The sequence below is a fragment of the Poecilia formosa genome, unplaced genomic scaffold, assembly GCF_000485575.1.
Source record: "Poecilia formosa unplaced genomic scaffold, Poecilia_formosa-5.1.2 Scaffold534, whole genome shotgun sequence".
Classification (NCBI taxonomy): Eukaryota; Metazoa; Chordata; class Actinopteri; order Cyprinodontiformes; family Poeciliidae; genus Poecilia; species Poecilia formosa.
Genome location: NW_006800473.1, coordinates 1 through 16,692, shown reverse-complemented (window position 1 = coordinate 16,692; position 16,692 = coordinate 1). Strand labels below are relative to the sequence as shown.

The window sequence follows — 16,692 nt, the reverse complement described above, 5'->3', positions numbered from 1 at the left end:
ATGAGTGTCAGTAAAACATGCATTTTCAAAACTTGCCACTGCTGTATTTCGCTTGATCCACCTTCCAATCTGATCAGTTTCTTTGTTTATTCTGAAGAAGAGATTACTCACTGGGTGATGCTGCCACTACCATGTTTTATTGTAGGGATGATGTGTTAGGGGCAATGTGGATTGTTAGTTTTCTGCTTCATATAGTATATTAAAACCAGAAAGTCACATGAAGGCCTCATCTGAGCAGAGTACCCTGTGCTTGGTTTTCTGCATCCTGACTATGCTTCCTCTATTTGGTATTTCAAGCTGCAAACAGGAGTTCTATCGGTTTTCTTTCAAAAACTATTTTCTTCTTGCGACTCTTAAATTAAAATCCGATTTGTGGCATCCATGACCAATTTTTGTACTGTCAATAGATTCTTCCACCTGAACTATGGACATGTGGATCTTTATCCACTGTTCTTATTGGCTTTTCGACTGCTGGTCTTTTTGTCTGGCCTTTCAGTTAAAATCTATAACTAACAACTTGGTTTGAAATTGTGCCATATCTTTTTGTCCCAGCTCTGTAAGATCTTTGAAGTCTGGGGTATTATTTTAAAACCAGAACAAGTCTTCAGAATGTTATTTCTGGTGTTACCTCTGATCTGTCTGTTAACCGGACACAAATACACCACGGTTTTCAGATTTTTACTTGTAACATATCAAGTAAAACTTTCCTTTTACTTTACAGTTTGGCTCTTCTTTACATTGGTCTACAACATAAAATCCTACATAATTACTGAAAAGTTTGTGGCTGTAACTTGTCAAACTGTGGGCAAGATTATGATGTAGGAGAAGCTTTGCAAGGCAATGTAGAGCCCCAGGTTAGAGTGACAGCTGTCCTCCACATGACCCCAACCTTAAAGTCATTTGGTGCATTTCATTAGAAGCTTAATTTATGTAACATTTATTATTGCTTCCATTCTATTGTCTGCACTGGGATGTCTACTTGCATTTGGCAAACATATATTGTCAGCAGGTAAAAAGTGTTGCATTTTTCCAGAGGGATTCGCTTCCTGCAGATCCTGCGAATGCTGCACGTTGACAGGCAGGGAGGAACCTGGCGTCTCCTGGGCTCAGTTGTCTTCATCCATCGGCAGGTACAAAATCACAACTCTAAATGTGTTGTATATTTCAAGTCCACAGTCATTCCTGTCACTGGGGTTTCAGACTATTATAAATAAGCTGGGGACTCTCCATCTGGGGAGTAATAGCCTCTCCACATCATGTATTATTTTTCTCACTATGCAATGAAATGGATGGTCTTCACATGAATATACATCATACGGTCAAAAATAGTATTCAGAGCAGAGAAGTACAAGAAAAAGCTCAGTTATGAACACGGTTGGGTTTTTTAATTTTATAGACACATTAACTGGAAAGGATTATGTCTTTCTCCAGGGTGTCATTTAACCGAGACACAGAGGTGGCTGTGATTATCCCCAGTGGCCATGGTAGCTGCCTTTAATGTCCATATGAAAGTGATGAGTGATGAGCAGGGTGTCAGGAGTTTTACTCATTCAGGGCCACCTGCTGTTCTTCCTTTCCTTCATGATGGCTACATCACTTATAGCTTCTGAGGATTATCGACAGCTGCTGAGTTTAGATATGAAGACAGTTAATATGGGTGCAGGGAAAATATCAGAGACCTTTTCCAAACAGAGATCGGTGATGTTGACAGCTCTGTAAAAATGTCTAAACATAAAACAAAATGTTCACAAGATGTTCACCCATCCTTTTAAAATTAACAGTGCCAGATGGTGATATAATAAGTACATTGTTGTACTTTTCTATTAATCTTGAGTAATAACTACATCAGGTACCTTTTTATAGGTTGTTAAAAGTTACTTATTAAAACAGTATAAATGCATAAAAAGCCAATGTAAGATAAAGCAGAAGCACACCGTGTATTAATCTTATTTATACTCATGTTATTCAAGTTATACCTTCAAAATAATCATCCTTCAAAAATTGTTACAAGGATGACTCTGTGACTCTGTGTAAGACTTATGAAGATGATGATGAAGATCTGCCTATGAAAGCCAGCCTGGGGTTTATTTGGGATTTGCATGATTCTCCATTCATGCATAGTAGGGCTGCAACGTTTCCTCGAATGATTTGAGTACCTTGATTATTAAAATTCCTCAAGGAACATTTATCTGCCTCGAAGCTTCGTTAAATTATGTTTTACTATTTAGCACACTGTGTTCCTGCTGGATCATTATTTGTGTTGGGCAGTGTTCTCTCTTCCACCTATGAGTTGTTGCTAAGTGCTAGCAGCATAACGTCCACTTTTCCATTTTATCATTTTTCGGGGAACAAATGAGCATGCTTAAATTGACTGGTGTGACAATTGGAGAATGACAGCCTTTCTCCTCCTGAGACTTGCTGGTGGCTGGTTCAAGGCAAATGGGGGGAAGAGTGCAGAAGGTGTGTTTATACAGATGAGCGTTTTGGTTGGGAAAAACTGAGCTAACGCAAAGAAACATGTTCATAAAGATGAAGAACACACCAGACAAATCAGAAAAAGATGGAGTGAAGTTTAAAGCAGTATTACATTATCAAACAATATTTCAAGTTTTGAACACATGGTGAGCACTGCTGAATCCATCATATTAAAAATGTAAATAGTATATCTCAGTGGCAAGGCTACCAAGACATTGTCATCAAGTATGTTTGTTACCTAAGTGACATACATGGCAAGAAGCACATTAATCAAAGAAACAGCCAAGGTCCATGATAACTTAGCAGGATCCACTGTACTCTGAACATGACATCACTATGGTAAAACATGGTAATGTAAGCATCATGGTACAGGAAAGCTTTTTACTCACCAGGGACAAGGAAGCTGGCCAAAGTTAATGGGAAGTTGGATGGAGCTAAATACAAAACGGTCCAGGAAGAAAACCTATTAGAAGCTGCAGAAGACTTGAGCCTAAGATGGAAGCTTACCCTGCAGCAGGACGACAGCTGTAACACCCAGCCATGCACCATTGTTACAATGGATGGTTCAGAGCAACGCATGTTAGAATTAACCAGTCAACGTCAAAACCTCAATCTAACTCAGAGTCTGTGACAGATCTTGAAAGTTGCTGTTTGCAAATAGTATTGATGTGCCTAAGCTTGAACTATTTTGTGAAGAAGAATGGACAGAAAATGTTGCCTTTACATATGAAATGCTGATAAAGACAAACCATAAAAGACTTGCAGCTGTAACTGCAAAAAATGCATCCAGAGATGTTTTCATTCATCTCTGGATGACTGAAAACATAGGCATGGCACCCTTTAGGTTTCATCTTGTTTAATTACCAAATCTTTCCTCCTTTTTTTGAAAACAGCTGAAACCTGATGGTCACACAAAACATGGACATTTAATTCAAAACATGTTCTTCGCAGACAGAAGCTATTCACTATCCAACCCGTGTTTGCAAGGCTGTGGAAAAGGAAATTTGAGGGCTTCAGCGCCAAATTACTCTCACACATATGAGCTGGACCCATAATAGGGCTCAGTCTTCACACACAAACACCAATGGCGTCTGATAGAGGAGTGTGATTACGAGAGTGACTCTCTGAGAGGCCTTGTAAAACTCAGTTCTGATTAAAGGCATCAGCAGTCCATCTGTGTCTTGTGAAGGTGTTGTCTCTGTGAGAATTGAACTTTATATATCTTGTACTCATCATTTCATTTCAAATTACCTTTTTAAGAGTAACATAATCATATGATATTCCAAAGCCCCATGTAACCAACAAAAAACCCAATGCAGTGTGTGGCTGGTTATGCTGTAGAAGTTTCTAGACTGACAATAACATTATAATGTTTTTTTGTTTTTTTTTTTTGCTTGCAAATGTAATTGTCTAGTTTGGTGTCTAGCATATGGAAATGTGTGTTCAGTAGAGGTTGCCAGGTGAAAATGGCCACTACACATTGAATAATGGTTAGAAATATGTTAATCCATTAAGTTTTTACATGTTTTGTTTGTTTGTTTGTTTTTATGACAAGCAGAATTTTATCTGGGTTTATAATGTTACATTATACCAGATGGAGTAGTTTTACTCAACAGGAAGTCATTCTAAATAATTACTACTGGGGAGCATGATTCCTAAACAGATGTTAAATCGCATAGTAAGTGATTATACGTCAATGATATATGAGAGTTTTGCCTCCTGGGCAGATTGTAGTTAGTTGTTTATTGTGAATACAATAATATGGTTTAAGTTTGTTTTTTTTGTTTTTTTTATTCAATGCAGCACATGGGGAGAGAGGATTGCTCAAAGTTTCTGACTAATTGAGGGCATGAACAAAGCTGCAGGGGTAGACATTGTGTTTCTACTATTCCCTCTTTTCATTTGGTTCCTATTTTCTGCTGTTGCAGGCAGTGGTAGTAAATACTTATCCACTCAACAAGCAATACTGGTCGTGTGTGGTACCTTCCACAGTTTTTTTTGTTTGTTTTTTTAGAGCTGCAGTGCAACAGCTTGAAAAGACATCAGGACATCAGCCCTGAGTAATTTTAGTCCAAGAGACTCAACACAAAAATCTACAAACATTAAAGTTGCGGAAAGTTTTCTTTTTTGGAGAGTGTGAGGGGGCTCAGTTATCCAGTTCACAGATGGAAATGATGGCAGTACAAACACATGCACACTGATGTTTTCCTCCCTGATGAATTGATAAAATGAGAACATTCTGAGGAACCTCGTTTGCATTCTATAAAACATTTAACTTTACATTTCTTATTCTCTAGTAGTGGTTTATACTCGCATGCAAACAGGTGGAGATAAGGAGGCGATGTTTTGTCTTTGACACTTTTTGCATGTTGCAGGGCTGTAGAGCAAAACCCAGAAACAGACAAGAAACAAAGTTATTGACATCAATGAAATAATAGCTGCAAAGCTATTTCTAACTATGTTTGGGTGCTTGGTTTTACAGTGACCTAGTTTAAGTCTGGACTGTAAACAGACCATTCAGACTCTAAAGTTTTCCAATGTGGCTGAATGACTACAACTCTGCAAAGAAGAGTGTGGGCCATGATTTCTACACAGCTATGTGAGAGACTCATTGCCAGTAGCTCATTGATGGCAGTTTTCGATGCCAAGGATAGCACAGTATTGAGTTTTAGAGAGCAATAACTTTTGGTGTAGGGTCTTTAATAAATTTAATAAATCAAATAATTTATTTGTGACAATAAAGCAACAAATGGAAAAATCTTCATAAAGCTGTGTTGAAAGCATTGTTTTTATCATGATGTGTTTGTTGGTGAACTCTAAAATAGAGCAGGAGCTGCAAGCATGGATCATGGTGACTGTTCTATTATGAAAGAAAATGATGAAAACTTACAAAGGAGCACAGGAAGTCAGAGCACAACAAAAACAAAAAAAAAAAATCCAAGAAAAACGCTAACAACAGGGTATTACAGGAGGAACCAGCAAGGAGTGTTAGGAAGAGAGGGGTTTAAAAACTGTGAGGGTGACTGCTAGAACAAAAGACCCGGGCTGATTAGCTAACAGGTTGCAGGTGTGAGGGGAAAGAGCAGCTGGCAGGCTGAGGAGAGGGAGAGAGAGTACACAGGGGACTAGGAAATAAATATAAAACTAAAGAATAGCTAGGTATAAGAAACATAATTATACTAGAGTAACAAGGAATAACTAGGGACAAGTTATGCACTGGATCAAATCAGCCTGATCAAATCAAAGAAAGAAAGAGTCAGGAACACATAACAAACCTCAAAACAACCCAGCACATAACAGCTTTATCTTTTGCTTCATTTGTAAAAGCATGGACATACTTGTTGGGAGAAGTTTTGTCTATTTACTGTGATCCAAGATAATATTGAAGAACAATTTTCAATAACAACAGAATTACATCTGTCCTGATGTCATTCTGTCACCAGCACAGAATGACAGTCTGAAAATCTAAGTTGATTTTTAGACTGTTTAAGGGTTGGCAAGGGAATAAAATGCCCTTTTGAAAGGGCAGTTTTTTACCTGATGAATGACTTACATGGGATATTTTAATCTTATTCACATACCATGTTTACATGAATATTCAAATCCATATGCCATTTTTATATATGAGAGACCATGAGCAAATAACCTTAATAAAACTGACACCTATGGGAAGTGATAACTATCAGAGAGTAGTTTACCTTAAAAAGATATTTGGTTTAAGATTGAAATAACTATTGTTTTGCTTCATGTGTATTTCAGGAGCTGATCACTACTCTGTACATTGGGTTTCTGAGCCTGATCTTCTCTTCGTACTTTGTCTACCTGGCAGAAAAGGATGCAGCTGATGGCACAGGTTCCACTGGGTTTGGAAACTATGCAGATGCGTTGTGGTGGGGAGTGGTAAGACTACCTCTACTGGTTATGACTGTTTGTATATGTCTATAATTATGGCAAAAATTGAATCACTCCCTTGTGGTACATACGAAGAAAAGTAGCTGAGTTAATGCATGTGATTATTTGATCATCAACTAAGGTAGCAAGGAATTACTGTTGTCCATAAATCTAGGAAATGTTGTCAGGTTATTTCTGACTAATTTGAAGTTCATTATTTTGGAGATAAAAACAAATAATAATAATAAAAGAAATTGAAGTGGATTTCTCAGCAAATTTACACCCAAGTCAGACAATGTAGTATTAAAAAATCCTATTAGGGAATGAAAAGAGAAATGTGCATAAAAAAAAATAACTTCAGCAGAGTGGACTAAAGTTTCCAACTACAATGTGAGATGTAAGGTTTCTCTTTCATTTTTGTCGTAAGATAAATCTTTTTGAATGATCATGGCAGTTTTCATGATCACGTCAGTTACGAGTACACAAATATGAAATGCAGCTTTTCAAATTACTATTTAAAATGATCAAGACAACGTTTCAGTAACCAGACCTTTACCAGTCACTTTTTACAAGAAATACACTGTTTTTCAAAGTGTATTTTTAACATTTGTAATGTTATTTAAGTGACTGCTCATCTGTTGGAGTTTTTGTGCTCCCATGTTACACTTGTCTGCCAGTTCTAAACCCGGCAGCAGGGTGTTGTTCTTAGGAGATTACCATCTGCTTAATCACAGAGTCTTCAATTTGCAAACACCATCTCATCATTACAATAGTCTTGTGACTCAACTGAGCCAGAGCCTCATCTTTGGTGCATATTCACTCAGTGTAAAAAGATAATGGAACACACAGAGCTACATTTTAAACTTGTTTCAATTTATACAATGTTTGATCAAATAAAAATAAAACATGCTGCAATTAGGACTGCACTGATTTGCAACACACCTTTTAACAATTACAACAGTTTAAACATAGAAGCTGCTAATCTTTATCGAGGCATTTCTCTATATGACCCATAGCTAAGTGGGTTGATTTAAATAAAGTTAAGCAGCATCAAAATAATGTAGTTCCTTACTAATAACTCCTTCCATAATGTAAAATTAATCTGCATTATTATCTCATTTAAAAAGACACACATTAACCACTTGAGGAAATATTGAAGCTGCGTCTTCACAGCATCCACTGTCCAAATTATGATTTATTGCAGTGTGGATAACATTTTGTTTTTGCATAAACAAGCTGGTTACTTGTGCGATTCACATTGCAGAGCAAGCAAATAAAATGCCAAGTTGCTAAAGATGTACCGAACAGATTATGTCACTTCGCTGCAGAGAGGCATTTTTTTATTTTTTTTTTATTTTTTTGGCGATTCCCCATTAAAATTTGCTTTTTATTGCTCAATGAATTTCATTTACTGCCTCTTTCTCACTAGTTTGGGATTTATCTAGTCGCTAACGGCAGATTGAAGAGTGTTGAATGTCTAATTTCATAAGGAAAATAATTTTTTTGTCTGTGTTGAACAGATGGCGTAATTTTAAAGCATATGAAATGAATAAGCTTAAAGAAAGTTTTCAACAGGTTAACTGTCACTGTGAGTGTTTCAAACCATGCTTTGACAACATACATATTCATTATTTGTTGTTAAGATGACATGACTCTGAAAGTTACATCCCTAATTGAACCCTTCCTATAATTATCAGCCAGATGTTTTTATGTTTTAATTGATGAAATTTGTTTGGTAATGAGCTTCAAGGCTTTTCTGGCCAGTTGGCCTACTTGCCATTACCCTAATATTTAGCTGCCTCCATTGATTGTCAGTCAGAATAAAATCAGGACTTTGAAGCTTTAATATTAGTCCCAGTCAAAAGAAACCTGTTGGCTCAGTCATAGATTGATTTTAGTTAACTGACCACTCCTGGGAATGTTCACCAATACTTCACGTTTTCTCTATTTGTGGGTTATAACTCCTGCTATAATTCACTAAGTTACAAATAACTTTGTAACTTTTACAAACTGTTAGAGGTCAAGGACAATATTTCTCATCTGTTCTTGAATTCCTTTTGATCTAAGCAGGATGAGGTATTTATTATTATCTCCTTATTATTTTAAAGATTCTACATCTGTGATTTATTAACTCCAAATGTGTGGCTGCGTGGCTAACAAAGTTAATATATCATTAATAATTGTTTATATTCATATTAATTATAGTCAATTCATGATTTAGAAGAGGGCGTTTCCTTTTTCACATAGAAACAGGGACGTTTTTGGATTGCTCTTTTCCCTTGGTGAGTGAAATTATTTGAAAACCGGATATGTATGCTGTAGCTCATATGAAAGTTTTTTTTTGATGAACTGAAACATGTAACTGTGACTAAAACAGTCACAGTTACATCTGTTGGAATTACTTACCTTATAGCTGGGAATGGCTTCACTTATATTGTTGAATAATAGATTTACCTCTGATCTTTGATTATGATCATATTTTTAAAATATTGTTCTTTTTAAGGAACACTTGACTACCATGGAGCTGTATTTCTTCAACTGTGAAAGGTCAAACACAGTCTGTGTTTTCTCTGTGGCTTTGTTGTTGAAGTAGGAGTGTGTAAACTCGTGGGTAGATCCAGTGGGCTGCTAATGCAGGCACTAACACAAATAGTGAAGAGAACATGGGATGAACTTCAGCTTTCTAAAAACTTAAGGGACTCTTTTAAAAGCACACACATGTTCAATTGAGTCGATAACCTTTCTTACATAAATACAAGTTTCGGTTGATGGATTTTTTTTTTTTTATCCGTTTTTACACACAGTGATTTTGTTTTCGGTTCTTCTACAGCAGAAACATGTGAGAGAGAACCAACGAGGTAAAAGTTCAATTTTGTGGTCAGGAAGACTGGTAATTTATTACAAAGACCAAGAGTTGTCTAGAGTATTTTCCTCAAAAATAAGTTATGCTGTAGTTCTTCAGGAAGTAACTGTAACCTACACAAACAAGCTAAGCCATACAACATAAAAGGAGTGTTAATAATGCAGAACCCATGCTAGACCTTGACAGTTTTGGCCTAAGGCCTATAAACTATTTCTGTTTTTTGCCTTTTGACCATCAATGCAATATTTTATATTTTATGTTTATATCTTCATGGTCAGAAAGAAAAAAAATGGTTTAGAGTCTAAGAGCAACCTGTAGCCATGAAGCCATCTAATTTAGGCCTTTACAAAATTGACAATTAACTTTGTAATGGTTGGAAGGCCGTTGAAATCAGGTCACCACAGTTGTTACATATTCCACTCTTGCTTCCTTATTCCTCTTACAATATAGGCGTGTGTCCATAATAGCTGCAGACCAAGTAACAAGTAAGTTGTGCTTTTACAATTATGAGAAATCTATACTGAAACCAACTTTTTCTTATCCTGGAGATTTTAATGAGGAGGTACGTGTTGTAACCGTTAACATAAGAAAAACTTTTAATGTAATAACTGCACATGATGTAATAATTTGGCCCTTTTAAATGGAATAAAGTGAATTTTAAAATGCAATTAAACATTTGCTTTTCACAGATTATCTGTCTCATAGATTACTGTCATGACATAGTGACAATTTCAACAAATATCTAAAAAATATATATATATATTTTTTATAAAAGTTATATTATGCAGCTATAACTTGCAGCTGTAGTGACATGATAGTATGTTACTTGTTCAAAAAACATTTTACATTATTGGAAAGCTATTACTTCATTGGCCTCGTTATGTTTAAGTCGGCCATGATTTTGTTTTTGGTAGTTATTTTACAATATTATCCATTATTATTTTATTTGGTTGTTGCCAGATGTAAGCAGCATGGAAATTTCCCATGCAAACTGCTGGACTGCAGTGTCTCTCTAGTGGCTTGTGACCAAAGTCTGCATCGTTACCTACCATATTGGCCGATGGGTGGGGGTATTTCCCAGCAGATTACTGTGTTACAGATCCCAAATATCAAGAGGCAATTTATTCAGCACACTGCCTTAGTCAGCTATGGAAGAACTGCTGACAGACAACTAATAAACCCAGTTCAATTCAGAGACATTGTTATGGAAGTGGTCAAAAACAAAATATCTCTTTTTGACATGTGTAAATGCTCCATGTATGCCTAAATAATGAAATATTTTATTGAATAGGAGAAGGTCAGCATTGTAATGAAGACAGGACAGGTCTATTGCCTCTTACAATCAATTTAAATAATTCATAGATGTAGTGAACACATAGGTATTTTAAGGAGAAAGGATATTCAGGTGTTATAATTATCACCTTGAACTAGACGTGTGCTTCTGATCTAGCCAGCAATGTGATTATTGAGAGAGAAAAGGTACAGCATATTTTAAGAGCATTCATTCAGTGTTTTGACCCTTCAGTATTTAAAAAAAAAATACTGAAGGGTTTGGTCATCAAAACCTTTTGGTTTTGATGACCAAAACCAAAAGGTTTTGGTCATCAAAAGGTGATGACCAAAACCTTTTGATCAACATTTAAAACATCTTATGAATGTTGACCCAACCAATAACAAATCCATTATTAAAACAGAGCCACAAAATGTTCACTAAAAGCCATATAAGAGATACAGCAAGCACATAGTCTGGTCAGGTGGCAGAAAAATTTAACTTTTTTGGCTTATTTTCAAATCATATATGTGGAGTAAACTAAGTTTACAGGTCACCCTAAACATAATATTAACATTGTGGGACATGGTCAGGTCAGCAAAGTACTGGACAAATCTCTCAGAGCTGAGTAGAGGATGACAGAGCTACCAGGTATTAGAGGCTGTGGAACACCTGAAACTGGGACAGACGTCCTCATATAAGCAGGACAATGGCCCTGGACATGAAGCCAGAGCCAGAATGAAATGGTTCAGATCAACCTATATTTATGCATTTGAATAAGAAAACCAAGTCTGCATCTAACTGAGAACATGTTGCAAGACTTGTAAATCGATGTGCACCGCTAATTCTCACAGATGGTATCCAGCCCTTCTGCCATTCAAGTCAGCTTGAGTTGTTTTGCGATGAAGAGTGGACTAAAATGCACAACTATGCACTTCTTTGTGCAAGTTAGTTTATCATATACAATAAAAAGATAATAGACTGAAGTTTTTGGTCATAGTGTAACAGAATGTGAAAAAAATGTCAAGGGAATCCATGTCCGGTGCACTGTAGGTCAACCATGGTGATGTGACAACTGGCAACTAACATAAGCTGTTCTTTTAATCTTCACTTAGGAAACCTAATGTCCTAGTGTGAGGTAGTGTAGTCAAAGGGTCAAAACAGGTGAACAGAAAACAGCATCTGCTGGTGGTTCCAGGATCTTCTTGTGATTTTTATTGTTTAGCATTTTTTAGGCTCTGAAATCTATCTCAAGCATCTGAAATCTTAGGAGGTGATTCAGTTACTGGATTCAAGTGTGTTGGACCAGGGAGACATCTAAGAGTTGCAGGACACCGGCCCTCGAGGACCAGGATTGCCCACCCCTGGACTATACCATAATAGAACAGGTCAAACCAAATAACACATTCTAAACAAAGAAACAAGATTAAGATTATTAATATAATTTACAAACTCATCTATATAGCTGAATAGTCTGCAAAATAAAACATTTAATACCAGGCAACTCAAAAGCTGACTTTAAAGAAAAACAAACAATATAATACAAAAAAACCTTCCATTTGGTAGAACCCATTGATGCGATCAGTGACATCAGCCACCCATTTAAGCAGGAAATACTGGGCCGGCCCCTCCCACACATTTGCTCCAGCTGCAGCATCTAAAAGGGACAAACAATGGTGAGTGAAGAGAAACAAGGAAGTAATTTACCAGAAATGTACTCAGAAAAAAAAGAAACATTCATATTCATCTAAAGCTTTAGAAGTTGGTTTTAAATAAAAACATATGCACGGATGTAGACTACAACATAATACAAACGCAAGATAGTGAGTGAAGAACAGTTATGGCAGAAATAAATTAAAGCATTATGACCAACTATAGACTATAGAGATATTAACTAAATCAGAAATATGTATAAGGGGCAAGAGGAAAACAAAAACTGAACCTCTTTGTCACACGACTGAACACCTGTGAAGAACAACCACATAAGAACCGCAATAAATTTACTTGAATTAGTGGTTTTAAAACAAAAAATCTCTTGTATGGATAAACATTTTTTTCTTCTATTTTTCTGTTTTAAAGGTGACTGTAACTACAATTGGCTACGGAGACAAAGTGCCTCAAACCTGGATTGGGAAGACCATTGCTTCCTGCTTTTCTGTGTTTGCCATATCGTTTTTTGCTCTGCCTGCAGTAAGTGGATGCACTCAGTATGATTTGTTGTTTTGTGAAAATGCAAATTATGGATATCTTCATTGTGAGAGTTTGGTAGTTAAATTATTGTAAGCCATAAGCCATAATTATGGAGAAAAGAAAATTGAATACAACAGACAACACAGCTAACATAACTAACAACAGTGTAACTGTCTGTCAGAGATGGATTGCCTATTCCACCGACAGATGACGGCAAGATAAAAACCATGAGTCAAAATAATTTACATGCGACTGAAGATCACAGGTGTTTTGTCTCTCTGTGACTCATAAGTCACTAAATTATAGACTCCCAGGCATGTCAATCAAGCTAGCTTTGCTCCCAAACATTTCTCTGTTTGCTCTCTATAACGCTGATCAGAAGAAATTTACCTGGGGGAAAAGTGTATTGACATTCATTATGGGAACTTATGGTTGGATATTGGAGCCTGCACTTTTGAGATATTGCATGTAAACACACATTTCCTTTTTTTTATTTAGTACAAAATGAACAAAGGTCTATTGAAGTAGACTAATATTGAACAGGAACACTAAATAAGCTGAAACTAATCAATAGCTCAGGCATTTGTGACTGACTGGTTGCTGACCCTTTATGACCATAAATTAATTATACAGCACAGCCATGTTTCTAAATACCAGAAATTTTAAGGTCAATTTCTGTTCATGTACAGCAACTGAAATAATTATTGAACACTCCAAGCTATCCACACTTAAAAAAGAATCGAGCAAAAATAATCCACAAATTAAGGCTTGGGTAAAAAGTTTTTGAAAACACATGGATTAAATATTAAAGACATGAAGAATATAATATGCAAAAAGCTATAAAAGGGCTGCTTTGTGCTCTGTTTAACATGTTTTGATCTCACCTTTAGTTTATTCTGTTACAGTTTTTGTTTGGCAGTTGCATTTAAATGATATTCAACTTAGTTTTACAAGCTTTACGTGAACATTAAATGGCTCAGGGGCTTGTCACACATTGCATGAAACAGCTCCAGTTTAAGAGAATCTAGATTTAAAATATCTGATGTGGATTTGAAACCTTGATGTGGATGATATGTTCTGAATAGTTGCTCTCATATGAAGAGTCAGTTGTTACAAAAAAAATAGCAAAAAACACTATTTTATTTGTTTTACAGTGTCAACTACCTTATACTCAGTTGTTGTTTTTAAAAATTACCAAATGCTTGTCCAAAAGTAATGTAAACTGAAAAGAGATATGTTTTTTTTTTCTTTTTTATTTAAAATAATTATTAAGTTGAGATGACATAAATTAATCGATTTTGTCAGTAATTATTTTAGTCATTGTCAAGTCTCTAAAAGGTAAAAAAAAGACTTACAAAAGTGTTTAAATCCACGTTTGTGTTCTTTTTTCTATCAGTGTTTGCATGACTAGGAAAATGAAATGTTTTTCCTATAAACATTTCATGTTTTCTCAGTTTTTGGCCCACATTCATGCTCATATCTGTGGGATTAAAATGGAATTAATAAGCAACAAGGAAAAAAAATCAGTCTGTTGTTGTTCACAGGGAATTTTAGGTTCTGGCTTTGCCCTGAAGGTGCAGCAAAAGCAAAGACAGAAACACTTCAACAGACAGATTCCTGCAGCTGCCTGTCTCATACAGGTATTTAAAAAAACCCTCAAAGGAAACCTCAGAGAAGCTGGGGGACTGAATAGTCTCAGAGCCCAACTTTTATTACTGACAGAAAACTTTCCTGCATCTTGTTCTTTCTTTTTTTTTTTAAATATGGTCAAGGATGAATTGTATCAATCATTCCAATACATTTCTATTTCCATGTCTCCACAGACATCGTGGAGATGTTTTGCAGTGGATAACTTTGATTCTGCTACATTCAAGCTGTTTTTGAGAAAGAAATCCGACATTCCTGCATCCTCTCTTTACAGCCCGAAGCAGAAAAAATCGGTTAGTAATCATTTTAAGGATTTCACTCCTCTTCACTTCCTACCATAATTTCAGATACACAAAGTTAAATAATGCAGTTTGAAGGGAATAACCCTGGAATGCTGTGGATTGTGAATTAAGACCAGTTCAAGTGTGAAGGTGTATCTCTTTTTTTTTTTTTTGCTGAATGTTTTTATTTTACTTCATGAATATTTTTCTGTGCTGTGAAATAAGATAAAGAAATAGGACAGCAAGTGGAGCACCATCACCAACTACATTACATAGACTTCAGGGGGTTGAATAAAAATACTGAGTAATTCAAATCCCTTGATACTCTTCAAACTGTGTCATACATTCCATTTCTTGTGGCTTGGATTTAAAAAAAAAAAGTCATACTGGATTATGCTGATGACTTGTGACATTTAATTATTTTTCTTGAGGTAAGTGCATGTAAGGGAGCAATGTTTGTATAGGTTTCAAAAAGACAGAGAAAACATGTTTCTATATAGGATTGTTCTGGTTTTGCTTTTATGTCTTAATTACTTATTTAAGCTCATCAAGCAGGTCTTATTGTCACATAGAGCTATACTGAGTAGATACAAAATAGTTTTGTTTTCTTTATTTAGGTGAAGAAAACTATTGATACCAATTCACTCAATAGCATTCAACTTGTCTTTGTATTCCTTGATACTTTGCTTTTTTCTTACAAAATAATTTGACATTCACAACTATATATTCGCTTACTGATCAGCCAAATGCTGATGATTTTTTTCTGCTTTTTTTTCTTCCTTTTATGACCAAAATTTCTCTGACGAGCAATGACGTGTCAAAAGAAGATCTGGATGGGTCACAAAGTGTTTTGTCCTATAGATCTTTTTTGCCTGGGGGCGCCTGGGTGGGTACTCAGTGGATGTGTTACTTACAGCTTCTGTCATTAGATCCCATCAGACTAAGCTATTAAGCAGCTTCACATGTCTCATTGATGTCCTGCTGAGAGGGACAGGTAGGGGGTTACAACTGCTTTAGGCGAGTACTGTAAAAGTCAGAGGTATGACTTATCTTCAAAAATGTTTAAGTGAAAAAAATAAGTGTTGGTCTAAGCGTCCTTTCCACTGCAACAAGATATACCAGGCTCACTATATCTGTCAACGGTTTTAATGTTTTATATATTTCAAATGTTGTTACTACTGTGAGTGTTTTTGTTCCAGGGGTCAAAAATGTCACCAGTACATAAGCAAAATGACAAAATAGCTTATTTTTTGACACAAGGTCAACTTTGTTTTGGGGTTATGTCATTTAAATGTCAGAGAAACACATTTGTTTACTTGTGCAGGTGAAGATGAGGAGGAAGCTGAAGAGTACTGACAAGGACAATGGTCCAGCTTCTCCCACCGTCCCCAGCATCACCTGTGACTCTGTGTTTGACAGCGGAAGGGAGCTAAGTTCAGATGTTTACAGCACTGTCGGCACAGGTACTAAAACAGAACATAGAAAACATAAAGGTTACACCACAGCATTTTAAAAAAATTGTTGGACCCCTATTCAAGTTTAGAATATTGAATATTTACTTCAGGCAATTTATTACTGGAAACCTAATGTTTTGACAAATAATATTAATCAATTTGTATTTATTTTCATTGCAATATACACACGTTTCTACTAAAATAGCGTGTTTTGTGATGTAAAAATAAAACCAAGATGTGGGAAAATATGTTACGATCTGATAACACCAAGGTTGGACTTTTTGACCATATTTTTAAATAAAATGTTTGAACACAATTTACACCAAGAAACCCCCAATGAAGCATGATGGTGGCAGCATCATTTTCTAGGGCTATTTTGTTCATGTGCAACTGGGGCTTTAGTCATTGTGTAGGGAATTGTGAACAATCTCAAATACCATTCAATGCTGGCACAAAACCTAAATGTAGTTTTATTTTTCCTATCAATAAGAAGTTGAACACTTTAAGCAAATCATAGGTGTACAGTTCCACAAATTAGCAATATTATTCTGAGAATCAGGTAATTAATTTGAATATCAATTTGAATATCTCTATGAACATAAATACAGTTCTCAGTAATTC

At 35.8% G+C, this 16,692-nt stretch overlaps 1 protein-coding gene across 1 annotated transcript in view; it reads left to right on the top strand.

Annotated features, from left to right (window-relative positions):
* The window catches only part of LOC103129310 (potassium voltage-gated channel subfamily KQT member 1-like), a gene marked incomplete at its 3' end in the record, with an annotated part of 33,640 nt that extends 17,530 nt beyond the window's left edge, over positions 1 to 16,110 (top strand). Inside the window, exons 5-10 of the mRNA XM_007540352.2 lie at positions 1,034 to 1,130; positions 6,235 to 6,375; positions 12,579 to 12,689; positions 14,234 to 14,329; positions 14,513 to 14,629; positions 15,942 to 16,110. Of these exons, the coding sequence (XP_007540414.2) occupies positions 1,034 to 1,130; positions 6,235 to 6,375; positions 12,579 to 12,689; positions 14,234 to 14,329; positions 14,513 to 14,629; positions 15,942 to 16,110 (731 nt within the window). The remainder of the gene's footprint in view (positions 1 to 1,033; positions 1,131 to 6,234; positions 6,376 to 12,578; positions 12,690 to 14,233; positions 14,330 to 14,512; positions 14,630 to 15,941) is intronic.
* Between the last annotated feature and the right edge of the window lie 582 nt (positions 16,111 to 16,692).